The sequence below is a fragment of the Mercenaria mercenaria genome, chromosome 5 (genome assembly GCF_021730395.1).
Source record: "Mercenaria mercenaria strain notata chromosome 5, MADL_Memer_1, whole genome shotgun sequence".
In the NCBI taxonomy this organism is placed as follows: domain Eukaryota; kingdom Metazoa; phylum Mollusca; class Bivalvia; order Venerida; family Veneridae; genus Mercenaria; species Mercenaria mercenaria.
In genome coordinates this window covers 23,489,237-23,513,841 of record NC_069365.1, presented here as the reverse complement: position 1 = coordinate 23,513,841, position 24,605 = coordinate 23,489,237, and the positions used below count along the sequence as shown (strand labels likewise).

At 36.3% G+C, this 24,605-nt stretch overlaps 1 protein-coding gene across 1 annotated transcript; it reads right to left on the bottom strand.

Moving 5' to 3' along the window:
- Window positions 1–6,648: 6,648 nt before the first annotated feature.
- On the bottom strand, window positions 6,649–21,365 carry LOC123556652 (COMM domain-containing protein 5-like). Its single transcript, XM_045347542.2, has 7 exons — window positions 21,140–21,365; window positions 18,894–19,054; window positions 18,165–18,193; window positions 17,401–17,451; window positions 14,063–14,158; window positions 13,223–13,298; window positions 6,649–12,607 (listed from the first exon to the last, which is right to left on the bottom strand). Exons 1-7 carry the CDS (start codon window positions 21,285–21,287, stop codon window positions 12,506–12,508), a joined length of 663 nt encoding a protein of 220 aa, XP_045203477.2. The 5' UTR covers window positions 21,288–21,365; the 3' UTR covers window positions 6,649–12,505.
- Window positions 21,366–24,605: the final 3,240 nt, after the last annotated feature.

Sequence of the window (24,605 nt, the reverse complement as noted above, 5' to 3'; positions counted from 1 at the left end):
AATCTAGCCAGTTTTCGAAAGGAACAGAGACCATATTCTGACATAAGTTGTGTGTAAGTGTGGTTAAAATCAAATATAAAATGTCACTTCTATCGTGTTAACACAGTATAATAAACAAATTTTGGCTCTATCAGGGGTCAATAAGGGGCCGAAACTCCGTACCTATGACTGGATCTGATAGATTCATCATGGAATCCAAGATTTTTTTGTTGCTGAAGATATTTTGCAAGTTTGTATCAAATCAAACCGTAAATGAAGTCTATATGGCTGCAAAAGCCAAAATAGCAAATTTTGGCCCTTTAAGGGGCCATAAATCTGGAACCCACGATTGGATCTGGCCAGTTTTCGAAAGGAACTGAGATATTATTCCAATACAAGGTGTGTGCAAGTTTGATTAAAGTTGATTGGAAAATGTGGTCTCTATCGTGTTCACAAGGCAAAAATAACAAATTTTGGCCTTTTAAGGGGCCATAACTCTGGAACCCTTGATGGGATCTGGCAAGTTTTCGAAAGGGACAGAGATATTATGCCAATACAAGTTGTGTGAATGTTTGATTAAAATTGATTGCAAAATGTGGTCTCTATCGTGTTCAAAAGAAATTGTGAACGAACAACGGACAAAATGATATCACAAAAGCTCACCCTGTCACTACTAGGGGTTATACAAAGACCTATTGTCTGCTTGACATAGGCGTATAATGCATATACATTTAGGAAGAAGTGCCATATATGACAGTACTAAGATGGCCAAAGATAATTTAAATATGGAACTGACTCAATAAAAGATTCCCCTACGTCTGAAACTATCATTAGAAAAGTTATTGATACTGTGGTCAATTCTTCAAATAAGTGGGGGATAATTCCCACAGAGTACCGGTAATTTTGCATGCTGAATATCATTCCTATCAAGAACAAGAGTGTCAGACTGTCACAAAATACGCCCGTCATCAAATCTGGTCTAATTCAAGGGCCATAATCCAAGAGCGCCTGGGCGGATTTTGCTGGTTATCGAACTTGGCCGAGATATTTTGCCCATAAAAATTGTCAGCAAGTTTGGTAAAGATCGGATGAAAACTGTTTGACTTAAGAGAGCAAACAAAGCTAAATTCGCAGATATTTAGTATTTCAAGGGTCATAATCCAAGACTGCCTGGGGCGATTTTGGTGGTTATCGAACTTGGCTGAGATTTTATGCCGACAAACATTATCTGCAAGTTTGGGGAAGATCGGATGAAAATTGTTTGACTAATAGAGAGCAGACATTAAGGCTAATTTCGCTGTCTTTTGAGTAATGCAAGGGCCATTATCCAAGAGTGCCTGGGACGATTTTGCTGGAGTTTGGTGAAGATCAGATGAAAACTGTTCAACTTAGTGGGCAGACAAGGCTAAATTTGCAGATTTTTGAGTAATTCAAGGGCCATAACTCAAAAGTGCCTAGGGGTATTTTGCTAGTTATCAAACTTGGCCGAGATATTATGCACACATTGTCACCAAGTTTGGTGAAGATCGGATGAAAACTGTTTGACTTAAGAGGGTGGACTAGGCTGAATTTGCAGAATTTGAGTAATTCAAGGGCCATAACGAACGCCTAAAGCGATTTTGCTGGTTATCGAACTTGGCCGAGATATTATGCCTACAATCATTGTCACTAAGTTTGGTGAAGATTGGATGAAAACTATTTGATTGAGAGAGCAGACATTCTTTTGGACACTGACTGCCCACCCACTGCCAAGGGTGTTCACATAATACACCCAGCTCTTTCAGAGACTTGCGTATAATGATGACTCCAGATCATACACTTTTTGATACACTGGATCCTTCATGATTTTGTCTAAGCCAAGAGCCACAACTCTTGTCTGACAAACTTCACAATGCTGAATAACAATCCCATGAGGTTTGATGACTAGGTCAAATATCTATGCACAGCACCAATTCGGACAGATGGATATCTATACAGACAAGGGCCAAGGCAAATCTAACCATCATTTTTGGGTCCACAGAAATGCAATTCTGTTGCATGACAACGTCCCTTCCTACAAGTCCGAAACTTTTGAAGAAGGAAAAGATCCATGTTCTTCCACATGTATTATACTTACAAGACCTTGCGCCATTGCACTATTTTCTTTTTCCCAGTCTAAACAAGTGGATGAAGTATTGCCATGCAATACAAAAGTCCCCTACTGGAAGGCGTCTAATTTTCTCTACTGCAGTATAACATAATGAACTGATATCTGTCAATGATGTATAAACAATATTGTACTATATATTATACAATATAATATAACAAAGCACTTGGATTAAAATTTGCATTATATAAAAACATACAGTTGTTTTCATTTGGAATTTTTAATTTTTTTGGCCAAATATACAAAAAGTTATCAGTGAAATTAATCCTAAAAAAAAAAAAAAAATTATAAAATGTAAGTCCACAAGAAAATCTTTACCAGGTAGAGATAGATCAAAATACACCTAAATACTGGATGTAACATGCATGTTGTACCACAGAAAAGTGGTCTCGATTTTTCCCTACGGCCAGTTATAAAAAAGTTACAATGTAATCTATTTATAGTATCAACAAAGGGACGTAATTCAAAAAGTGTGCCTCATGTGTTGAACATTTGTGCCAAGTTACATCAAAATCTCTCCATGCATGAAGAAGAAATGCTCCGGACAAAGTCATTCTTGAATTTGACCTTTGACCTCTAAGTATGACCTTGACCTTTGAGCAAGGGCTCCGGGATTTGTGCATGACACATTGTCTCATCATGGAGAACATATTGAAATCCCTTAATGAATGACAGAGTTATGGACCAGACACGAAACAGACCCTGTTCATGCCATGTTAACATTTGACTACTAAGTGTGACCTTGACCTTTGAGCTAGGGGTCTGAAAGTTGTGCATGACACATCGTCTTATTATGAGGTACAATTCGTGGGCTGAGCGCGAAACTATTGTATCTTGTTCTTTATTCATATACAGTTACAATAGTTTCGCGCTCAGCCCTCGAATTGTGCCAAGTGATATTAAAATCCCTTCATGGATGGGAGAGTTATGGACCGGACAGGAAAAAAGCCCTGTTGACCTCCAATTGTGACCTTGACCTTTAAGGTAGGGGTCCGGGTTTTGCACATGACACGTCGTCTCATCATGGGGAACATTTGTGCCAAGTAATAATAAAATCCCTTCATGGATAAAAGAGTTATGGATGGACACGAAATTACAGACGGACGGAATGACGGAAAAGCGCATTCCTATAGTCCCCGAAACTGGTTTTTAACCAGTGGGGGACTAATAACGTTATCTAGTGGATGTTTTGGTTCACAGCAAGGGTAGGGTCTGCTGTTTACCAGTGTATGCTTGATAGATTTAAATCAGACTATGAAAATGCACTCAAAATTTGGAGAGAAAAAACCCAGAAATTTTGTATTAAACAAGGAGGTCATGATGACCCTGGATCGCTCACATGAGTAATATGAGCCACATGTTTCGAATGGCAACCTGATGCTAAAATATTAAGAAGGTAGATCAGTAGGTCACATTCATGGTATTAACTGAAAGTCAGTTTTAAGATTGGTGCGCAAAACTGTACATGTCATCCAAATTTCAAGGCTATATCTTAAAAAACAAGAAAGTAGGTCAGTAAGTCAAAGTCATAATCAAGTGATCCCTAATCGCTTGGGGTCATTAGGTAATTATAATTAAATAGTCTAGGATATAATTTTTGAAGTATTTTTTCCTATATAATTAATAATTATAACAAGTGACCCCCAGGGCGGGCCTCTTTTCACCCCAGGGGCATAATTTGAACAAACTTGTTAGAGATCCACCAGGCAATGCTAAATACCAAATATCAAAGGCCTAGGCTTTGAACTTTCAGACAAGACGATCTTTACTTTTTTTCCTATATAAGTCTATGTTAAACTTGGTACCTCCAGGGCAGGGCCTCTTTTCACCTTTGGGACATAATTTAAACAAATTTGGTAGAGAAACTCTAGGAAAGGCAACATACTTAATACCAAAAGCCTAGGCCTTGTATTTTCAGGCAAGAAGATTTTTAAACTTTTTTTCCATTATAAGTCTGTAAAACTTGAGACCCCCGGGGCAGGGCCTCTTTTAACCCCTGGGGCATAATTTGAACAATTTTGGTAGAGGACCACAAGGCAATGCTACATACAAAATATCAAAGGCCTAGATTTTTAAAGTTTTTTACTATATAACTCTAAATAAGTATGTAAAACTTGTGACCCCCGGGGAGGGGCCTCTTTTCACCCCTGGGGCACAATTTGAACAATCTTGATAGAGGACCATAAGATGATGTCACATGCCAAATATCATGGCTCTACACCTTGCAGTTTTTGACAAGAAGATTTTTAAAGTTTTTCCTTTTGGTTGCCATGGCAACCACAGTTCTGCATGGAATTAAATTCTTTTAACAATTCTGAAAGGGGACCACCCAAGGATCATTCCTGTAAAGTTTGGTGTAATTTTGCCCAGTGGTTTTCAAGAAGATTTTTTTAGAAAATGTTGACGGATGGACGACACACAACACACGCCGGACACTGAGCGGTCACAAAAGCTCATCACGAGCCTTTGGCTCAGGTGAGCTAAACAAGAGGACCATGATGGTCCTGAATCGCTCACCTATCTCCACATGACCCAGTGTTCAACTGAGTATGACATCGTTATTTCTATTATTTGACATAGTGACCTAGTTTTTGAGCACATGTGACCTAGATATCATCAAGATAAAAAATTCTGACCAATTTTCATGAAGATCCATTCAAAAACATGGCCTCTAGAGAGGTCACAAGGTTTTTCTATTATTTGACCTAATGACCTAGTTTTTGAAGGCACATGACCCACTTTTAAACTTGACCTAGATATCATCAAGGTGAACATTCTCACCAATTTTCATGAAGATGTCGTGAAAAATATGGCCTCTAGAGAGGTCACAAGGTTTTTCTATTTTTCGACCTACTGACCTAGTTTTTGAAAGCACATGACCCAGTTACGAATCTGACCTAGATATCATCAAGCTGAACATTCTCACCAATTTTCATGAAGATCCATTGAGAAATATGGCCTCTAGAGAGGTCACAAGGTTTTTTCTATTTTTAGACCTACTGACCTAGTTTTTGACCCCACGTGACCCAGTTTTGAATCTGACTTAGATATCATCAAGATGAACATTCTGACCAATATTCATGAAGATCTCATGAAAAATATGGCCTCTAGAGAGGTCACAAGGTTTTTCTATTTTTAGATCTACTGACCTAGTTTTTAATCCCACGTGACCCAGTTTCGAACTCGACCTAGATATCATCAAGGTGAACATTCTGACCAATTTTCATGAAGATCCATTGAGAAATATGGCCACTAGAGAGGTCACAAGGTTTTTCTATTTTTAGATCTACTGACCTAGTTTTTGACCCAACATGACCCAGTTTCGAACTTGACCTAGATATCATCAAGGTGAACATTCTGACCAATATTCATGAAGATCTCATGAAAAATATGGTCTCTAGAGAGGTCACAAGGTTTTTCTATTTTTAGATCTACTGACCTAGTTTTTAACCCCACGTGACCCAGTTTCAAACTTGACCTAGATATTATCAAGATGAACATTCTGACCAATTTTCATGAAGATGCATTGAGAAATATGGCCTCTAGAGAGGTCACAAGGTTTTTCTATTTTTAGACCTAATGACCTAGTTTTTGACCCTACGTGACCCAGTTTCAAACTTGACCTAGATATCATCAAGATAAACATTCTGACCAATATTCATGAAGATCTCATGAAAAATATGGCCTCTAGAGAGGTCACAAGGTTTTTCTATTTTTAGACCTACTGACCTAGTTTTTGACCCCACGTGACCCAGTTTCGAACTTGACCTAGATATCATCAAGGTGAACATTCTGACCAATTTTCATGAAGATCTTGTGAAATATATGGCCTCTAGAGAGGTCACAAGGTTTTTCTATTTTTAGACCTACTGACCTAGTTTTTGATGACACGTGACCCAGTTTCGAACTTGACCTAGATATCATCAAGATGAACATTCTGACCAAATTTCATAAAGATCCCATGAAAAATGTGACCTCTAGAGTGGTCACAAGCAAAAGTTTACGGACGCACGGACGGACGACGGACGACGGACACCGCGCGATCACAAAAGCTCACCTTGTCACTTTGTGACAGGTGAGCTAAAAAAGGAGGAACACTTCCAAGGTATTACAGGACAACAACAATTTTATCAATATTACATATTGTTAGGATCATTAGGTTACATTACACATGCTTCAACCATTGAATATATAGATTTTCACAGAACACTTTTATATTGGTGATCTTGGACTGTAATAAACTCTTAATATAATTGAGCCGTGCCATGAGAAAACCAACATAGTGGGTTTGCGACCAGCATGGATCCAGACCAGCCTGTGCATCCGCGCAGTCTGGTCAGGATCCATGCTGTTTGCTAATGGTTTCTCTAATAATAATAGTCTTTGAAAGCGAACAGCATGGATCCTGACCAGACTGCGCGGATGCGCAGGCTGGTCTGGATCCATGCTGGTCGCAAAGCCACTATGTTGGTTTTCCCATGGTGCGGCTCATATATTCTAGTACAAATCATCAACACTAAAAATATAAGCTATTTTTTTTTATTTTTGTACATGCTAAATGGGATGAATATTTGCATAATTATAAATTCAATAAAATGTTTGTTTGCTAATTCTGTACAACTATACACTGTTTCTCATACTCTCCAAAAAAACACATCTGGTACAAACCTAACAATAAATAATGACTACTTACATCAAAAGCATTGAAACAACTTCAATCTTTAAGAAAAATAAATCTGTAACAGTTTTTCTAAAATTTCTGCTTATTACGCAAGATGTAGTATAATTCATATCTTGAATCATCTCAATTTTATGGCCAAAATGTATTTGTCCCTGTGTAAAAATCAGACAAAAAATATATTTTCTCTGTGAAAAAAAAAAACAGGCCAAATCAAATTTTTTTGGGGGAAAAAAGAAGAGAAAATTCTACATTTTTCACTCTTATATAAGTAGATATCATACGCTACTTTAAAACTGTATAAGTGGTTATTTCTGCAGGTCGAAAAGTCAGCGAATTGGTAATTCCAGACATTTGGCGTGCGTAAATATTAGCATATTCCCATTTTCCAACTTGCGTGAAAATAGTTTTTCATAAGAGCTACTTATATGTCTGGCGTAAAAATTACATTTTTGCTGCATGACAGCCTTATTATCCCTTATATGGAGCAAGTGAACTTTCATTTATAAATAAAAGAATGTGCTACACATAACGGAATATGCTGTTTGTCTTTTCTTTATAGAAAAAATATTTACTTGAAAGCATACTATAAAAAATATTTACTTGGAAACATACTAATATTTATTAAGGAAAGCAGAATATGTACATTGAAGTAAATCCTTTTATTACATTTTGTAAAGGTGTGAAATGCAATTTTAAAAGTCAGTAACTATGTTTTCTTGCTTCCACACTTGCCTATGTCAGTTTAAGATAATCTGCTTTGCTAGTTTTGTATCTGTCAACAAATGAATGGAATTTAATGAAATTATGATAATCTTTTCATTTTTGAAATATAACCAAACAACTTTGGCTTTTTTGATTTGACGTATTTAAGGCCTAAAAAGGCAGCTTTAAAAATGTGTATGGTGTACAGACAGAGGCAGAGGGTCAATTGCTCTCGTTTACTACTGGTGTTTTCATGATGGGTTGACCGATTTTTATGCTGGAGAAAATGTTAGCGATTTTTTTCAATTCACGAAATTCGCCAATATTTCCACCTCGCTAACTTAACCACTTATACAGTAAGACATATTGAACCTTTTCTAACAATCCATCAACAAATATGGCCAAAATTTATATTATAGAACTTTCTGGTATCCAAAATGGCTGAATTTTACCATGGAAAATACACCATCAAAAACTTCTCTTTTTTTTTTGAGATTTACCAAACACTTATCAAGGTATTTTGAAGATCTTCAAGTAGGTTATATGCTACATAGAATAATTCACCTGGGCTATGCCCATGTGAAATCATTCCACATGCATACAACCTCTTTGTTGTGTTTAAATAAAACATGATTCTGCCACATTTTCTCTCTTCGACTGCCTCACAGAAACTTTATGTACTCTTTCTATATTTTCGAAGTTAAAACTACTTGTTCAGGAGACAATAATAAAGACATATATTCATAAAATGTTTGATATCAAATGTATATCTGACATGGTATATAGAAATAACAAAACAAAATTAAAATTGGTATTAAATACAAACACAGAAAAAACATCAAAATACTAATTTTATTAATCATTTTAGAAGTGTTTCTGATGCCTTTTGAGTAAAGTGAAAAAAATTCACTGCGGTACATCTAGTTTACATACTGTTCACAAACATACAATCCATAACAATAAGAATTTTAAATGAATTTCATTCCTTTAGTTGATATAGTTTTTGGTAAAAATGTTGGATAAGGAAATTTACATATGTTGCCTTTCTGAAACTACCTTGGAAAATAATTTGTCTCATGAAAATCAAGTTAAAAGTATGTGCCACTTACAATATAGATAAAGAATAAAAATAGTGACAAAAATGCAGTTTTTAATATATTTTGGAAGTACTTTACTTTTACCCAATACACGTGTATGTTTTATCTTTTGCTAAAGAAACAAGAGGGCCATGATGGCCCTATATCGCTCACCTGTTATCATTGCACTTGAGGACAAGGTCATCAGAAAAAATATCTAAGTCCAAAGGACAGGAACAACAAAGGGAAGAAATTAAACCAAAAAGAAAAAAAATTCTTACAAGGTACAGATATGTCAAAATACACCTAAACACCTAAAAATTGGAGGTACCATCCATGTTGTACCACAGAAAAGTGGTCTGGGTTTTTCCCTACGGCCAATAATAAAAAAGTTACTAAAAACAAGCTATTTATAGTAACGTAAATGGGAAGTAATTAAAAAAAACAAGAGGACCATGATGGTCCTGAATCGCTCACCTGATGTCGTTTTTTCTATTATTTGACATAGTGACCTAGTTTTTGAGCTCGTGACCCAGTTTTGAACCTGACCTAGATATCATCAAGATAAAAATTCTGACCAATTTTCATGAAGATCCACTGAAAAATATGGCCTCTAGAGAGGTCACTAGGTATTTATTATTTGACCTACTGACCTAGTTATTGACGGCATGTGACCCAGTTTAGAATCTGACCTAGATATCATCAAGATGAAGATTCTGACCAATTTTCATGAAGATCCATTGAAATCTATGGCCTCTAGTGAGGTCACAAGGTTTTTCTAAATTTAGACCTAATGACCTAGTTTTTGACCGCAGTTGACCTAGTTTCAAACTTGACCTAGATATCATCAAGATGAACATTCAGACCAACTTTCATACAGATCCCATGAAAAATATGGCCTCTAGAGAGGTCACAAGGTTTTTCTATTATTTGATCTACTGACCTAGTTATTAACGGCATGTGACCCAGTTTCAAACTTGACCTAGATACCATCAGGGTGAACATTCTGACCAATTTTCATGAAGATCCATTCAAAAGTATGGCCTCTAGAGAGGTCACAAGGTTTTTCTATTTTTAGACCTACTGACCTAGTTTTGACCAGAGTTGACCCAGTTTCGAATTTAACCTAGATATCATCAAGATGAACATTCAGACCAACTTTCATACAGATTCCATGATAAATATGGCCTCTAGAGAGGTCACAAGGTTTTTCTATTATTTGACCTACTGACCTAGTTATTGAAGGCACGTGACCCAGTTTCGAACTTGACCTAGATATCATCAAGGTAAACATTCTGACCAACATTCATGAAGATCCATTCAAAAGTATGGCCTCTAGGGAGGTCACAATGTTTTTCTATTTTTAGACCTACTGACCTAGTTTTTGACCGCAGTTGACTCAGTTTCGAACTTGACCTAGATATCATCAAGATGAATATTCGGACCAACTTTCATACAGTTCCCATGAAAAATATGGTCTCTAGAGAGGTCACAAGGTTTTTCTATTATTTGACCTACTGACCTAGTTTTTGATGGCACATGACCCAGTTTCGAACTTGACCTAGATATCATCAAGGTGAACATTCTGACCAATTTTCATTAAGATCTTATGAAAAATATGGCCTCTAGAGAGGTCACAAGGTTTTTCTATTTTTAGACCTACTGACCTAGTTTTTGACCGCACCTGACCCAGTTTCGAACTTGACCTAGATATCATCAAGATGAACATTCAGACTAACTTTCATACAGATCCCATGAAAAATATGGCCTCTAGAGAGGTCACAAGGTTTTTCTATTATTTGACCTACTGACCTAGTTTTTGATGGCACATGACCCAGTTTCGAACTTGACCTAGATATCATCAAGGTGAACATTCTGACCAATTTTCATTAAGATCTTATGAAAAATATGGCCTCTAGAGAGGTCACAAGGTTTTTCTATTTTTAGACCTACTGACCTAGTTTTTGACCGCACCTGACCCAGTTTCGAACTTGACCTAGATATCATTAAGTTGAACATTCTGGCCAACTTTCATAAAGATCCCTTGAAAAATGTGACCTCTAGAGTGGTCACAAGCAAAAGTTTACGGACGGACTGACGGACGGACGCACGGACGACGGACGCCGCGTGATCACAAAAGCTCACCTTGTCACTTTGTGACAGGTGAGCTAAAAATGACTGTAAGTTAACAAAAGAAGGATCTGCCAAATGAATCTGTTGACATAAATGAAATTTCAGATCAGTATCTTCATTAGTTACGGAGATATACCCGTTTAAATTTGAAATAAAGGGAGGTAATTGACATAAAATCAGTCCATAGTTATCTACCCTCATTAACTCGGTCCAACTAATGACAATAATGAAATTTCAAATAAGTCCTATAAGTACTTACTGATATAAATCCATTTTGATTACAATCAGGGGAGGTAATAAGATATGAAATAACTCTGGAACCTACGACTGGATCTGATTTGTCATGGAATCCAAGATTTATTGTTGTTGAAGATATTTTGGAAGTTTGTATAAAATAAAACCATAAATGAAGTCTCTATATGGCTGCAAAAGCCAAATTAGGCAATTTTGGACCTTTAAGGGGCCATAACTCTGGAACCCATGAAGGAATCAGGTCAGTTCAATAAAGGAACCAAGATCTTGTGGTGATACAAGTTTTGTGCAAGTTTGGTTAAAATCAAATCATAAATGAAGCTGCTATTGTGCAGACAAGGTCAAAACAGCTAATTTTGGCCCTTTCAGGGGCCATAACTCTGGAACCCATAATGGGATCTGGCCAGTTCAAGAAAGGAACCGAGATCTTATGGTGATACAAGTTGTGTGCAAGTTTGGTTAAAATAAAATCATAAATGAAACCTCTATCGTGCAGACAAGAAATTGTTGACGGACGGACGGACGACGGACGAAGGGTGATCACAAAAGCTCACCTTGTCACTATGTGACAGGTGAGCTAAAAACTATTCCATCTGTCAGAAATGGGTAGGGTATGCTGAATCTTTTGTTCTCAAGTTTTAAAAAATGTTAATAACAGGTAATGAAACAAAAGTTTAGATGAGATAAAGATATTTTTGTTTTGTTTGTTCAGTTTTTTGTTGGTTCAATGTCACTACAACACAATGGGTCATACTGCGACTTTCCAACTTTTGATGGTGGAGGAAAATTCCAGGTTCTTCTCCGAGCAATGTTTCATGTATAGGCAGGCACATGGTTAGAACCACCAACCTTCCAGGAGTCAGCTGGATAACTGAAGCTTCATATTAAAGAATTCTGAACCGTAGCAAGGTTTTTGAATGCACAGTGATGGGCAAGTAATTTTAAACCAGTGACCTAAACCACTCAACCATGGAAGCCCCCTAGATGAGTCAAATTAATAACCATAACATTTACAAAAGCCTAAAAATCAACATTTAATTGAATGAATGAAATGAAGAAATGGTTTCTACGTTCTTTTACTACATGCAGGAAGTAAGAAAGTTAAAACATACAAGCACTAAACTCGCTATTCATAATAATCTTGACCAAGTACACCTGAAGTTAAATCTTTATTGCTTATATCATGGATGTACCCAGCGTCATCAAAAGCTTAAAATGTCACAAAGGACATCCAAAATCATGGATGTATCCAAACACAGACGCAATGATGCCATACGAGGTATCCAACTAACCATTATATTATGTAAACTCACTCAAAAAAAGAACAATTTCAGGAAATTCATTTTTTTCTTAGTCAATCCAAAACTTGAACTGATGTAAGATGAAAGTCAACTTTCCACAGTGTACTGTAGACTCTATCACAAACTGGAATGTAAACCTTTTATAAAACCATCAATGTGTATCAGTAGTGTAAAACGGCACAAAATGTACTTTTCACTTGACAAGTCAACACCATGACATTACAGATACAGCATATCAATCTTTGATCTTTAAAATGTTTCTTTTCTCTAAATCTTCCATCTCTTTTAGAACATAAGCAACATTATACCGCAATTCATGGAACTTTGATACAGGAACCTGAAATGATAATACTTGTTCATATAGACACTAGAGAATTAGCTCTAGTCAATGCAAGACTCAAGAAAATAGTGACAATAACAATGTTGAGCAAAGAATAATTCTTATATACTAATTTATTTTAGCTGTATAGTGAAGAAAGCTTCAAGTTTATCTGAATCACTTTCGAGCCAGCTTCCTGGAAAAACCAGTACCGCTGTCAAATGAGAAGGCGTGGTCATGACCCCAATGGGACTCAAACCAACGACCCCCGGGTTGAGCGTCTGACACCTTAACCACTAGACCACTGCTCCAACAGTAAACAGTTCTAACATATCATTCCATGACTTAATACACAACAATGCCATCATATAGAACTGGTATCTGTATCTGTGTTAGATTCTTCAGATGCATGACCCTTCACTTACCTTAAACTGGTAGTGGGTAACAAGGGTTCACTTAACTCCAGCTTATTCCAGTGATCTATAAACCTGCTGCGATCTATAAACCTGCTGCGTTAAGTTAGAGCGACACAGCCGTAGGTAACACATGACAATGTTTTTCACAGAAGTTCTATAGTTCGGATGGTTAGAAAAGAAACAGGTGCATTTTTTATCAGAAGTAGACTGTACTTACCTCAAAAGAATGTATATTACCATCTGTAAGGGTCATTTCCATTAATACAGTAGGTTCTAGAACTCTATTTAATACACTGAAATAGCAAAAAACTTAAAATTTAGAAAATCATTTTCTGTATCCATTAAGGTAAGTTAAGTAAATAAAAACTTTAATAAAGATGGTATTACATAAAAGCACTAATCTTATGTTTTGTGTAAACAGCTTTCTTTCTATCATAACTTCTTTCTTTCCAGTACAAAACTTTATTGTAATTTATCATAGAAAGTATGTGCATTACCGCAAATAATTTTAATTTTTTATACATGATTCTACAAAGAGCTTTTTCTACTTCTTTTTCAAGGACTATTTTTCTCAAAATCCCTTCCTGAAAACTTAATCCAAACAACTTTAATTAATTTTTTCAAAAACCAGTTATAGTAGACACTGCACACCATGTAAACTGTGATAAAATGCCTTCAGAGACTGCTAGCTATGAAAGCTTACTGGTGTATACCAGAAGATCAAACTGCCTTCATTCTTCTATTTCTTCATAAATATATAAGTGCATTTATTCCTTCCACAAAGCAAGTTACTGACAGAATGCTTTCCAAGAAATGAATGCCAATTTGTTTTCTCTTCAATTTGCATACTGACAGTCTTTCCAGTGATGAAAATTAAACAGACTCAATATAGAACATTCTCTAGTTATCTCAAAACAACACTCTTTCCATGTGCAACTTTTGGATAAATTCACAAAACTCATACAAGGTGTGTATAAACAAGCATGGCCAAACAAGTGTTGTGACATCTGATATATTGTGCCTAACTGAGAAATGTCTGTGTATATACTGAACTAACCTTGTAGATATTCCAACATCTACTCGCCACTTCAGTCTGTCTAACTGTGGTAACCTTGGTCTAGAATTCAAAAACTCACAATCTATCTGCGCTCTCCTAAAATGCACATACAGAAAAATGTAAAATAAAAAGCCATAAATATGGTGGCCATGTTTGTATCTTAAAAAACTTACAACTCACTTCAATGAATGGACAGATGATATCTAAAAGTTTCAGCTCAGTCAAATTTTACCCCGAGTCTGAGGTAATATCACAAATTTAGTTATTATATCATTATGACAGTTCTAACCCTAAAAACAGCAAAACTTGTAAGTAAAATGTGAAGTTGAACATACTTTACTAAATGAAATGCAAATACTCTTCAAACTAATTGTAGCAGAAATGAGTTGTACTTGTATGTGCGAGTGCAAATATGTAATCGATTTTCTCTGCAGGAATGGATTTCAAAAATTTTCTGTTTATAACATGCTTACAAACGTTAATAAGACTATAAGAAAAATGATCTTACATGTCTGCCTGTGTAAGACAGCTGTTTTCCCAACCCTCGGGAGTTTCGATAAAAAAAAAAACTCGCTAACGCTCGATTTTTCATTTCACGCTGTCCCTCGGGTAGGGAAAAACTAGTCTTACACAGGCAGGCATGTAAGATCATTTTTCTTACCTATCACGTTCAAAATAGACAAATAGATTTGGGTATTTCCTTGCATTATTTCTTAGTTTATGACGTCATAATAGTGCCAGTACTATGTGACATCACCGAAGTGAACGCTATTTTAGACAATGTTTTTCCATAGGGAAAGACTGGAATATCTATCCCTGGCGCGTGCTTGGACAAGTGTATACTTTCCTCGCTAGGTAGGCAAGAACAACATTTCATGAGAAAAACACAGCTATTTAGTGTGCAAACTAATGTAATGTGCAGTGATTCAGAATGTTAGTTTCAAAACAATGTCATCTTATTTCTGAAAAACGTCTACAAACAAGAGGGCCAAGATGGCCCTAGGTCGCTCACCTAAGAAACACACCATAACAGTGTAAAACATGTTTGACCTAGTGATTTCATGGAAACAAATATTCTGACCAATTTTCATTAAGATTGGACCAAAAAATTGGTCTCTTGCGATAAAACAAGCATTTTCTTAGATATGACCTAGTTTTTGACCCTAGATGACCCATGTTCAAACTCGACCTAGATTTCATCAAGGCAATCATTCTGACCAAACTTCATGAAGATCAATTGAAAAATACAGCCTCTATCACATACACAAGTTTTTTCTTTGATTTGACCAAGTGACCTAGTTTTTGACCTCAGATGACCCATATTCAAATTCGACCTAGATTTCATCAAGGCAATCATCCTGACCAAATTTCATAAAAATCAATTGAAAAAAACAACTCTATCGCATACACAAGATTTTTCTTTAATTTGACCTAGTGACCTAGTTTTTGACCTCAGATAACCCATATTCAAACTCGACCTAGATTTCATCAAGGCAATCACTCTGACAAAATTTCATGAAGATCAATTGAAAAATACATCCTCTATTGCATACACAATGTTTTTCTTCGATTTGACCTAGTGACCTAGTTTTTGACCCCAGATGACCCATTTTCAAACTCGTCCTATATTTTATCAAGGTAATCATTCTGGCTAAATTTCATGAAGATCAGTTGAAAAATACAGCCTCTATTGCATACACAAGGTTTTTCTTTGATTTGACCTAGTGACCTAGTTTTTCAACCGAGATGACCCATTTTCGAACTTGGTCTAAATTTCATCAAGGTAATCATTCTGACTAAAATTCATGAAGATCAATTGAAAAATACAGCCTCTATCGCATACACAAGGTTTTTCCTTGATCTGACCTAGTGACCTAGTTTTTGACCCCAGATGACCCATTTTCGAACTCGGCCTAGATTTTATCAAGGTAATCATTCTGACCAAAATTCATGAAGATCAATTGAAAAATACCACCTCTATCGCATACACAAGGTTTTTCTTTGATTTGGCCTAGTGACCTAGTTTTTGACCCGAGATGACCCATTTTCGAACTCGGCCTAGATTTCATCAAGGCAATCATTCTGACCAAAATTCATGAAAATCAATTGAAAAATACAGCCTCTAGCGCATACACAAGGTTTTTGTTTGATTTGACCTAGTGACCTGGTTTTTGACCCGAGATGACCCATTTTCGAACTCGGCCTAGATTTCATCAAGGTTATCATTCTGACCAATATTCATGAAGATCAATTGAAAAATACAGCCTCTAGCGCATACACAAGGTTTTTCTTTGATTTGACATCGTGACCTAGTTTTTGACCCGAGATGACCCATTTTCGGACTCGGCCTAGATTTCATCAAGGCAATCATTCTGACCATTATTCATGAAGATCAATTGAAAAATACAGCCTCTATCGCATACACAAGGTTTTTCTTTGATTTGACCTAGTGACCTAGTTTTTCACCCGAGATGACCCATTTTCGAACTTAGCCTAGATTTCATCAAGGTTATCATTCTGACCAATATTCATGAAGATGAATTGAAAAATTCAGCCTCTATCGCATACACAAGGTTTTTCTTTGATTTGACCTAGTGACCTAGTTTTTCACCCGAGATGACCCATTTTCGAACTCGGCCTAGATTTCATCAAGGTTATCACTCTGACCAATATTCATAAAGATTAATTGAAAAATACAGCCTCTATCGCATACACAAGCTAAATGTTGACAGACAGACGACAGACAGACGACAGACGGACGACAGACGACGGACGCCGGACATCGAGCGATCAGAAAAACTCACCTGAGCATTGCTCAGGTGAGCTAAAAACAAGAGCTGCCTGTAAGACTGTCAATGCTTGACTATTTGAATTGTTGTCCCAGAAGCAGGAATATTACCCTAAATGTTAAAATATCTAAAAGTTTCAATCCAGTATCTGCATTAGTTTTTGAGACAGCAACTTGCATGCAAAACTTTAACCAGGATTTTCTAAGTCCAAAAGGGGGCATAATTTGTCCAAAATACATGTCAAAGTTATGGGACTTGATCCTGTGAGGTTGGTAATTGACATAGAAAATGAAAAAATAAGTTTAAAAGTCTTATGCCTTGAAATGATAGCTATAAATTATGTACTTTCATGCAAAATTTAACCAATGTGTGGCACTGACGCCAGGGTGAGTAGAATAGCTCAGACTGTTCTTCGTATAGTCAAGCTAAAAATAGTTCTGCAGTGAAACATGAAATTTATTTTACTGATTTTTTTCAGATATTTTATCACAAAACATGTTATAAACTTCTGACCTTACACAACATGATGGACACAACAGTAACACCTACCTATTTCCAAATATCACACTTGCTATATCTGTATGAAAGTCTTCTGGTATTCTGAAATATAGCAAAGCAAAATGATATAATGCTGGTGCAAGTTTGTAAACCATCTCTTACTAATTTTCTTGTATATCTTGTCTTTAATCTCTAGTCAAGACACAAACTTGGATTATATCAAACTTTCTAAAACTCAAATTTAGTATGTAGTGTTACACCACTCACCTCAGCATCATTGGCTCAATTACAAGGGCTTACATGAGCATTTCATGTAGTCCCAATCAGTTTTCTTAATATACTAAATTTAAAATAAGGTTTCTGTATGCCTGTGACACATTTTAATAGTACAAAATATTTTAATTGGTGCATTTTAAATTGTTATGACAGACAATTGAATTCTTGTAATATGCCTACATCTGACATCTGCGATATGATTGAATGTATAAATAAATGAGAGGGACCTCCGCAGCCAAGAGTTTAATCAAGGTTGCTGACTTCAAATCACTTGCCCCTCACTGATGTAAGTTCAACTCTCACTCGGGGCATTGAAATCTTACTGTGAAGAAGTCATCCGCTGGCTCACGGAAGGTTGGTGGTTCTACCCAGGTGCCAGCCTGTGATGAAATAATGCACAGAGGGGCAGCTGGGGTCTTCCTCCACCATCAAAAGCTGCAAAGTCGCCATATGATTTATAATTGTGTTGGTGCAATGTCAAACCCAAATGGAATGATACAGGCATTTTAAATAATAATGCAATTTGTATCCACACTTACTGTAACTCTTGTAAATCTTCTTTAAACAACTGAAGAAAAAAATAAAGTGTAGTTATATATAATTATGTAGGTAAAATGTTCTTTGTTACATTAAATTTGCTTGTATAGTATGATCAGTTAACATAATTATAATAACAGTCAACTTTTGAACCCTAAACTGTACTTCTCTTTTAATCAATATTGGTCTGAACTGAAGAAGACAACACTCCCTACGCCAATCCTCCACCATTCATTTATAGGGAAAAAATGTCACATGCAGAGAGTATGTCACTTGCAGAGAGTATAAAATCCAAGAATACATACTATATTATTAAGCAACAGTTGCAACAGTACACTGGTGAACAAAATTTTAATGTCATAAGGCTCATACAATAAACTGAACGATAATTAGGACATTTAATACGGTAATCATTAAATGAATAAAGTCAAAATATCAACATCAGACACTCTTTTGTTGAATTCAAAGTCACACTGACTAAATTTAAGGTTGTATGGCAAGTTTGCAGATTTGACAGATGAAGAAATCACAGACCCTCCAGGCATTATTTCTGGCAGAACTAACCTTCTGTAAGCCAGTTAATTTGCTTCAAGAATTTGCCGCACAAAGCAAGGTTTTACACAGACAGTGGTGAGCGGCATTGAAGTAATTCAAAATTTAGACCTTTAACCACTTGGCCATAGAGGCCCAAATAGAAATACAATTTTAAATTGAATGATGTTGTAACTTACCTCTTGCTTTAAGGATCCAGTTGGAAGCTTCAAAGCACACTGTAATAATTTTAAAAGTCCTGAGTATATAACACATAAGGTTTCTTCTTGGAAGTCTTTACTTTCTAAATCCTTTAACTGTTTATATTCTACATCTTTACCTTCAACTGCTGTAACAATCACTGAAAATAAACAACAGGGTCCTGCAGAATCACACATATACAAAGCACAGAAATATATTTCTCAACACTAATCATCTTATTCTAACTCTCAGTGTGAAATTACAACACTACAAGGCTCAAAATTAGCACGCACTCGCAGAATGCAATTGTGGAAAGAACAAGAAGCCCAAATGTACCTTAGTCGCTCACCTGAAGAGGACATTTACTTTTTTACCTTTTTTCTGACAAGGTTTGGTGAATATCCATTCAGCAATTCATAAAAAGTTATTTGAAGGTTTTTCTAACTTTAACCTTGAGAAGAAGTTGTTTAATGGTTTATATATTTTTAAATCAGTATTTCAGCTAAATAACTTTTTTTTTCAGGAGCCACTGACAATACCTCTTAAGTTTCAGCAGAAGAAAAAATCATTGAAAGGTTTTTCTATTTTAAGCAAGGGGTCTTGAGTGTCCAGACTCACTGCACATCGTTCTCGCCCTGTGACATTTGGTGCCAAATGTGGGACCATGGCATAAATCCTTGGTCAGTCTTACAATGCTTGCAATACTGTGTACCCCTGAAATCTAAGGAAGAATTTCTAGTTTGTAGGGTAGTCAGATTGTTTTATATGTGTGACGTCAAAACTTCAAATGACCAAAATAATAGAGGATAACAGTACACCGTCATGTAAAGTTATTGGTTGATTGCTTGCGCATACTGTCATGTAGACCGGATAAATGTTAATCATCTAGAGTACATAAATCGGTTTAAATTGTAATAACCAGAAAATTCCTAAGTTTGGAAATTATTTGATAATTTTTACCTAAATCAATGAGGAATTAAATCCTCTTTTGATATATGTAAGTTTTATTTGAATTTATGATCTCATATTCGCAACAAAATCTGCATTTAATGCCAAATCTGCAATGATGACAAGTTCATTGGAAATTTCCTCCACTATTTTGGTCTTTTGAGTGTTTGATGTGAGGGGAGATATTGCCCAAAAGAAAAATAACTCATTTTTTCCTAGGATCGAGTCAAATTAGTTGGACTAGTTTTAGGGGTGCACGTTGTGGTATAACTTTGTAGCATTAGGGAAGAATTATGAATATGTGTAAAGCAGTCGTTATAATTTCCACTAGTTAGTGCAGCACTTGCCAGTTTACCTGAGGTATAAGCTCTGGACTAGCTGCATCTGCCTCACCTTGTGAGATTTATTTTCGTTTTACCTATGCGTTTTGTCTTTACATTACAGGTATTTCAGTTGCTTTTTTTAATAAATCAAATTGCACTGATACCTATGAGATGAATAAGTAAATAAAGGTAACAGTCACTCACCCTAATAAAATTATGACAAAATGTGATTACATGTCAATTTCCGAAATCGGTTGAAAATATATCAGTTGAATGACTTCAGTACAATATATTGTAATAAAAAATTGCCGTAGGAATAACCACGTGCGGGCTTTTCACTATTCTTACGGGAGAGCCGTATTAAGAATAGCCTGCGAGGCTATTCCTACGGGACGGTATGAATAGCCACTTCCAATTTTAAAGTGTCTACTGACGCAAAGTTTGTTATCGTTTTTCAAGATGTAATTCAAAACATTCTTTGCTGAATTTTGGAAAAGTTACAATGAGAAAAGCACTCTCATGACCGGTCGAGTATATACAGCGAGGTTCACTCGTCCTATCCAGACTTCAACTTGCCAATGCGACCGGGCAAATGGAATCTTACACCCCTGTAAACCTTACCCCCAGCACTTTGGTGGTACCAATTTACAGCTGGATCAACTGAGGCAAACTTAATAAAGTGCCTTGCCCAAGGGCACACTGCAAAGGGAGTAGCCAGGAATTAAACCTGGGGCCTTCACCTACGTATGAAAGCGTCTTTAACTCTTAGCCCTCTCGACTAGTCCAAATAATTTGACGTCAAAAGTGATTCCCGAGATATTTTCGTGATAGGTCATAATCCAGGGCTCTCTTTACGTCAAAACCAAAAAAGGTACTTTCTATGTTGTACGTGGAGGAAAGATATTGACCAATGCAAAAATTATCACAATATCGTGGTTCACGTACAATTAGTATCACTATAAATAGAGACTTACACAACAATATTTTCCTAAATACACTTTTCTCCAACTTTGACAATGGTTTCACCATGGATTTTACTTCAGTGGGAACTCTGGCACCATAGAATGGTGTCCTGTCACTGACAGCGGATTTTCCACTGCCTGTCACTTGAATAATTGACATTTTCAAGTCCTATTTTTCTTATCTACGACACTTTACTCATATTTCTTTTTCTATTGCTGCACCGCCCACAACCGGACACGGAAATTAACGTCTTGTGATATGTTAAAAACCTATACCATACATTACTGCAATAAGTGAGACATCGGGTAGACCGATTTTACATTTTTATATTTCACGTTGTCTACCTAGAGGCGGATATCGACAAGTCAAAAAAATATAGATCTAACGATATTCAAAGTACAATTATTTGGACTATGCAATAAGTATCCTTATAATGCACGAGTTCGGCAATATTTTGTTTTTATCCGAGGAACAAGTGAATATTCATATTTCTAGTAACAAAGCTAATACTGTAATTTATCTATCTTAAAAGCCCATATGAAAAAATATTGCGATAAAGTAAACGAACACTCTGGTAAACACCACTTATTCCGGTCAGTAATATTTTTTGGCGAAATCTTGGATAAGTTTAAGATCAATAATTACAGGGGCATGCATATGATATTTTTAATATTTCTACTGTGTATACCACCTTATCACATTATTTAATAAAGGACAAACTAACTGCTCTAATTCAAAAGACAAAGAGCATGTTTACTAGTTGCATTGTCAAAAATTATACCTTGTGGACCTGTGACGAAGTTTGTGAGGCCCTCTCTTTTTTATTAAACAACATTTACATCAACATTTTATATTGTTATGAAAGAGAATCTGTATTGAACCTTTCTCCAGATACGCAGGCACACATCATTACTGCATTTAATCATACACCACGATGATAATCTTAATGTTTTTTAATAATGTAAATTTCCCCCTTTTGGATTGGGATGTACCTAGGCAATATTTTATGGGATATATGTTTTTCAATTAATTCTGTTTAAAAGAACGTATAGTCATATTGAGATTTTGAGCGTAATTTATATTTTACAAATAAGCTTCTTATGCAAGGTTACTATAAATTACTATGCTAAATTTTACTATGGATCTAAAATTTAGTAGTAATTCAAAATCATTTCAGAAGGTATACCAATTATCGAGTTTTATGGGGATGTGGTTTTCAAACTTCGTAGGATTTTGTGTCATGGCAATCTTCCAATTGTATTTAGTTAAGTTATAAAACGTGTCATTAAAAGAGATTATGACCCAACTGTTTTGAGACACCTTATCTGTAGCATTCAACCCTTTTACAGTTGGACGCTACTCTTTCCTCTTGGATTGTGTCTGACGGAACAGAAGGAGGACTCTATGATAGGTAGTTCTCAAATCCCACCAGGACTGAACTATTTTGATGTCTGTCTTCTCGCCTTTTTCGTCGGGCTCTTTAGAGTGTTCCTCTCATTGCACTATCTTCTGTTAAAGCAATGAATACATGCGTTTTTGGTTCTTAAGGATTGCTTTTTAATCCCCCGCCACGGGTTGTGGGGGTTATACGAATGGTCTCCGTCCGTTCTTCCGTCCGTAACACTTTCGTGTCTGCTCCATATCTCCCAAACCCCTTGAAGGATTTTCATGAAACTTGGGTCAAATTATTACCTCATCAAGACATTGTGCAGAACTCATAAGTAAGCCACCCCATGTGGTTCTGGGACGATCTGTGTATGAAAAGAATTGGAACCGCTGCCTTACCCTTGCATGATCGCAATAGGCGACTAATAGGGCCTTAACACCTGGTTTTACTGTAACTCTGTGATTCCAGCAGGTATGCAAACTTTGATTCCATACCTCATGTTTTTATTTCGATGTAAATGAGATATGAAACCGAAATTTGTAGTCCTGTTTGGCGCCATGTAACCTATACTGTGTTGGTGCGCCGTAAAACCCAAATAAATAAATAAATAAACATAAGTAAGCCATGTCGGCTCCAGGTCAAGGTCACAACTCATTTCAAACGTTTTAGCCTTCCATTTTGTGTCCGTTCTATATCTCTTAAACGACTCGAAGGAATTTTATAAAATTGGGGTCAAATGATTAACTCATCAAGACGATGTGCAGAACTCATAAGTCAGCTATGCCGGCTTAAGGTCAAGGTCACAACTTAGGGTCAAATGTTTGAGCCTTCCATTTTGTGTCCGCTCTGTATCTCCTAAGCCCCTTTAAGGATTTTTATGAAACTTGGGTCAAATGATCACCTCATCAAGATGATTTGCAGAATTCATGAGTCAGTTAAAGGTCAAGGTCACAGCTCAATGTCAAAGGTTTACCCTTTCACTATCCATAACAATGGCAGGGGATTTAGCTGTCTTTCAGACTGCGTTGTTATATAAATCTGTGTTTAACATAACACGCCTTCTGTTGCTTTGCGTGTGATAGGGGTTCACCTAGCGGGAATAACTTTTATTTGCACTTTCCCATGACGTTGGAACATGGCGGGGCTAAGAGTGAGGTCAGGTGCACCATAAACAGGTTTAAGCTCCGAGTGGTACTTTTCCGTTTCAAGGCGGTGCCCAACTGTATTCCTTTATGTGTTTGTTTTGTGTGCGAGTGTGTGTGCGTTGGTCGTGTATACGTCCATGTGCTGAGTTGTGGTATACGAAGTCTTTGTCTTTTGAACGTGACTTCCTTTGTTGGCTATTTGTTCTTCTTTCTATATGAAAAGTACACAATTAGTTCTTCATTTTTACATAACTTTATAATTATTTTTGATTATTTGTGGTCTGTTTAATGCAGACATAATTATATAATTTATGATCTTCTGTATATATTTTGTCCGCAAAACCCAATGACGTCAGCGCAACGTCACGATGTGTAATAACAAAAAATCCGTTTGATTTTCAAAAATAATTCTTTTAAGGAGAATGAGGTTACTTCAAGTAATTTGAAACCAGATATATTCCAATAGAATTCTGTACAAAATTAGTATGGTGGGGGTAAGAGTGAAGTTGGGCGCGCACCATAAACTGGTTTAAGCTCCCCAGTGGTGTTTTTGCCACTGACCGTTCCAAGGTGGTGTTCCTTTGTTTGTTCGTTTTGTCATAAAGTGTTGGCTTTGTGTGTGTGCGCATGTATGTGTATGTGTGTGTGTGTTTGTGGTGTGCGCGTCTGCGTGCTGTGGGTTCCGTTTTGGGGAGGCTGCGTTTTTGGTACGTGGCATTCCCTGTTTGATATTTGTCTTTGTTTTTTAATTATAGCGTTTCGTTTGCCCCTTTTTCATATTGGCAGTTAAGTAGTATTAAAATTTAAATTTGGAAATAACTTCATTCTATCGAATGCGTTCCTGAACGTTTTAATTATTGCGAAACAGCCATTTAGGAAAACAGGAAATTGTGAGTAGAAGCATAACAGATTGTGCTTATGTGAAGAATTACCAGCCGGTCTACT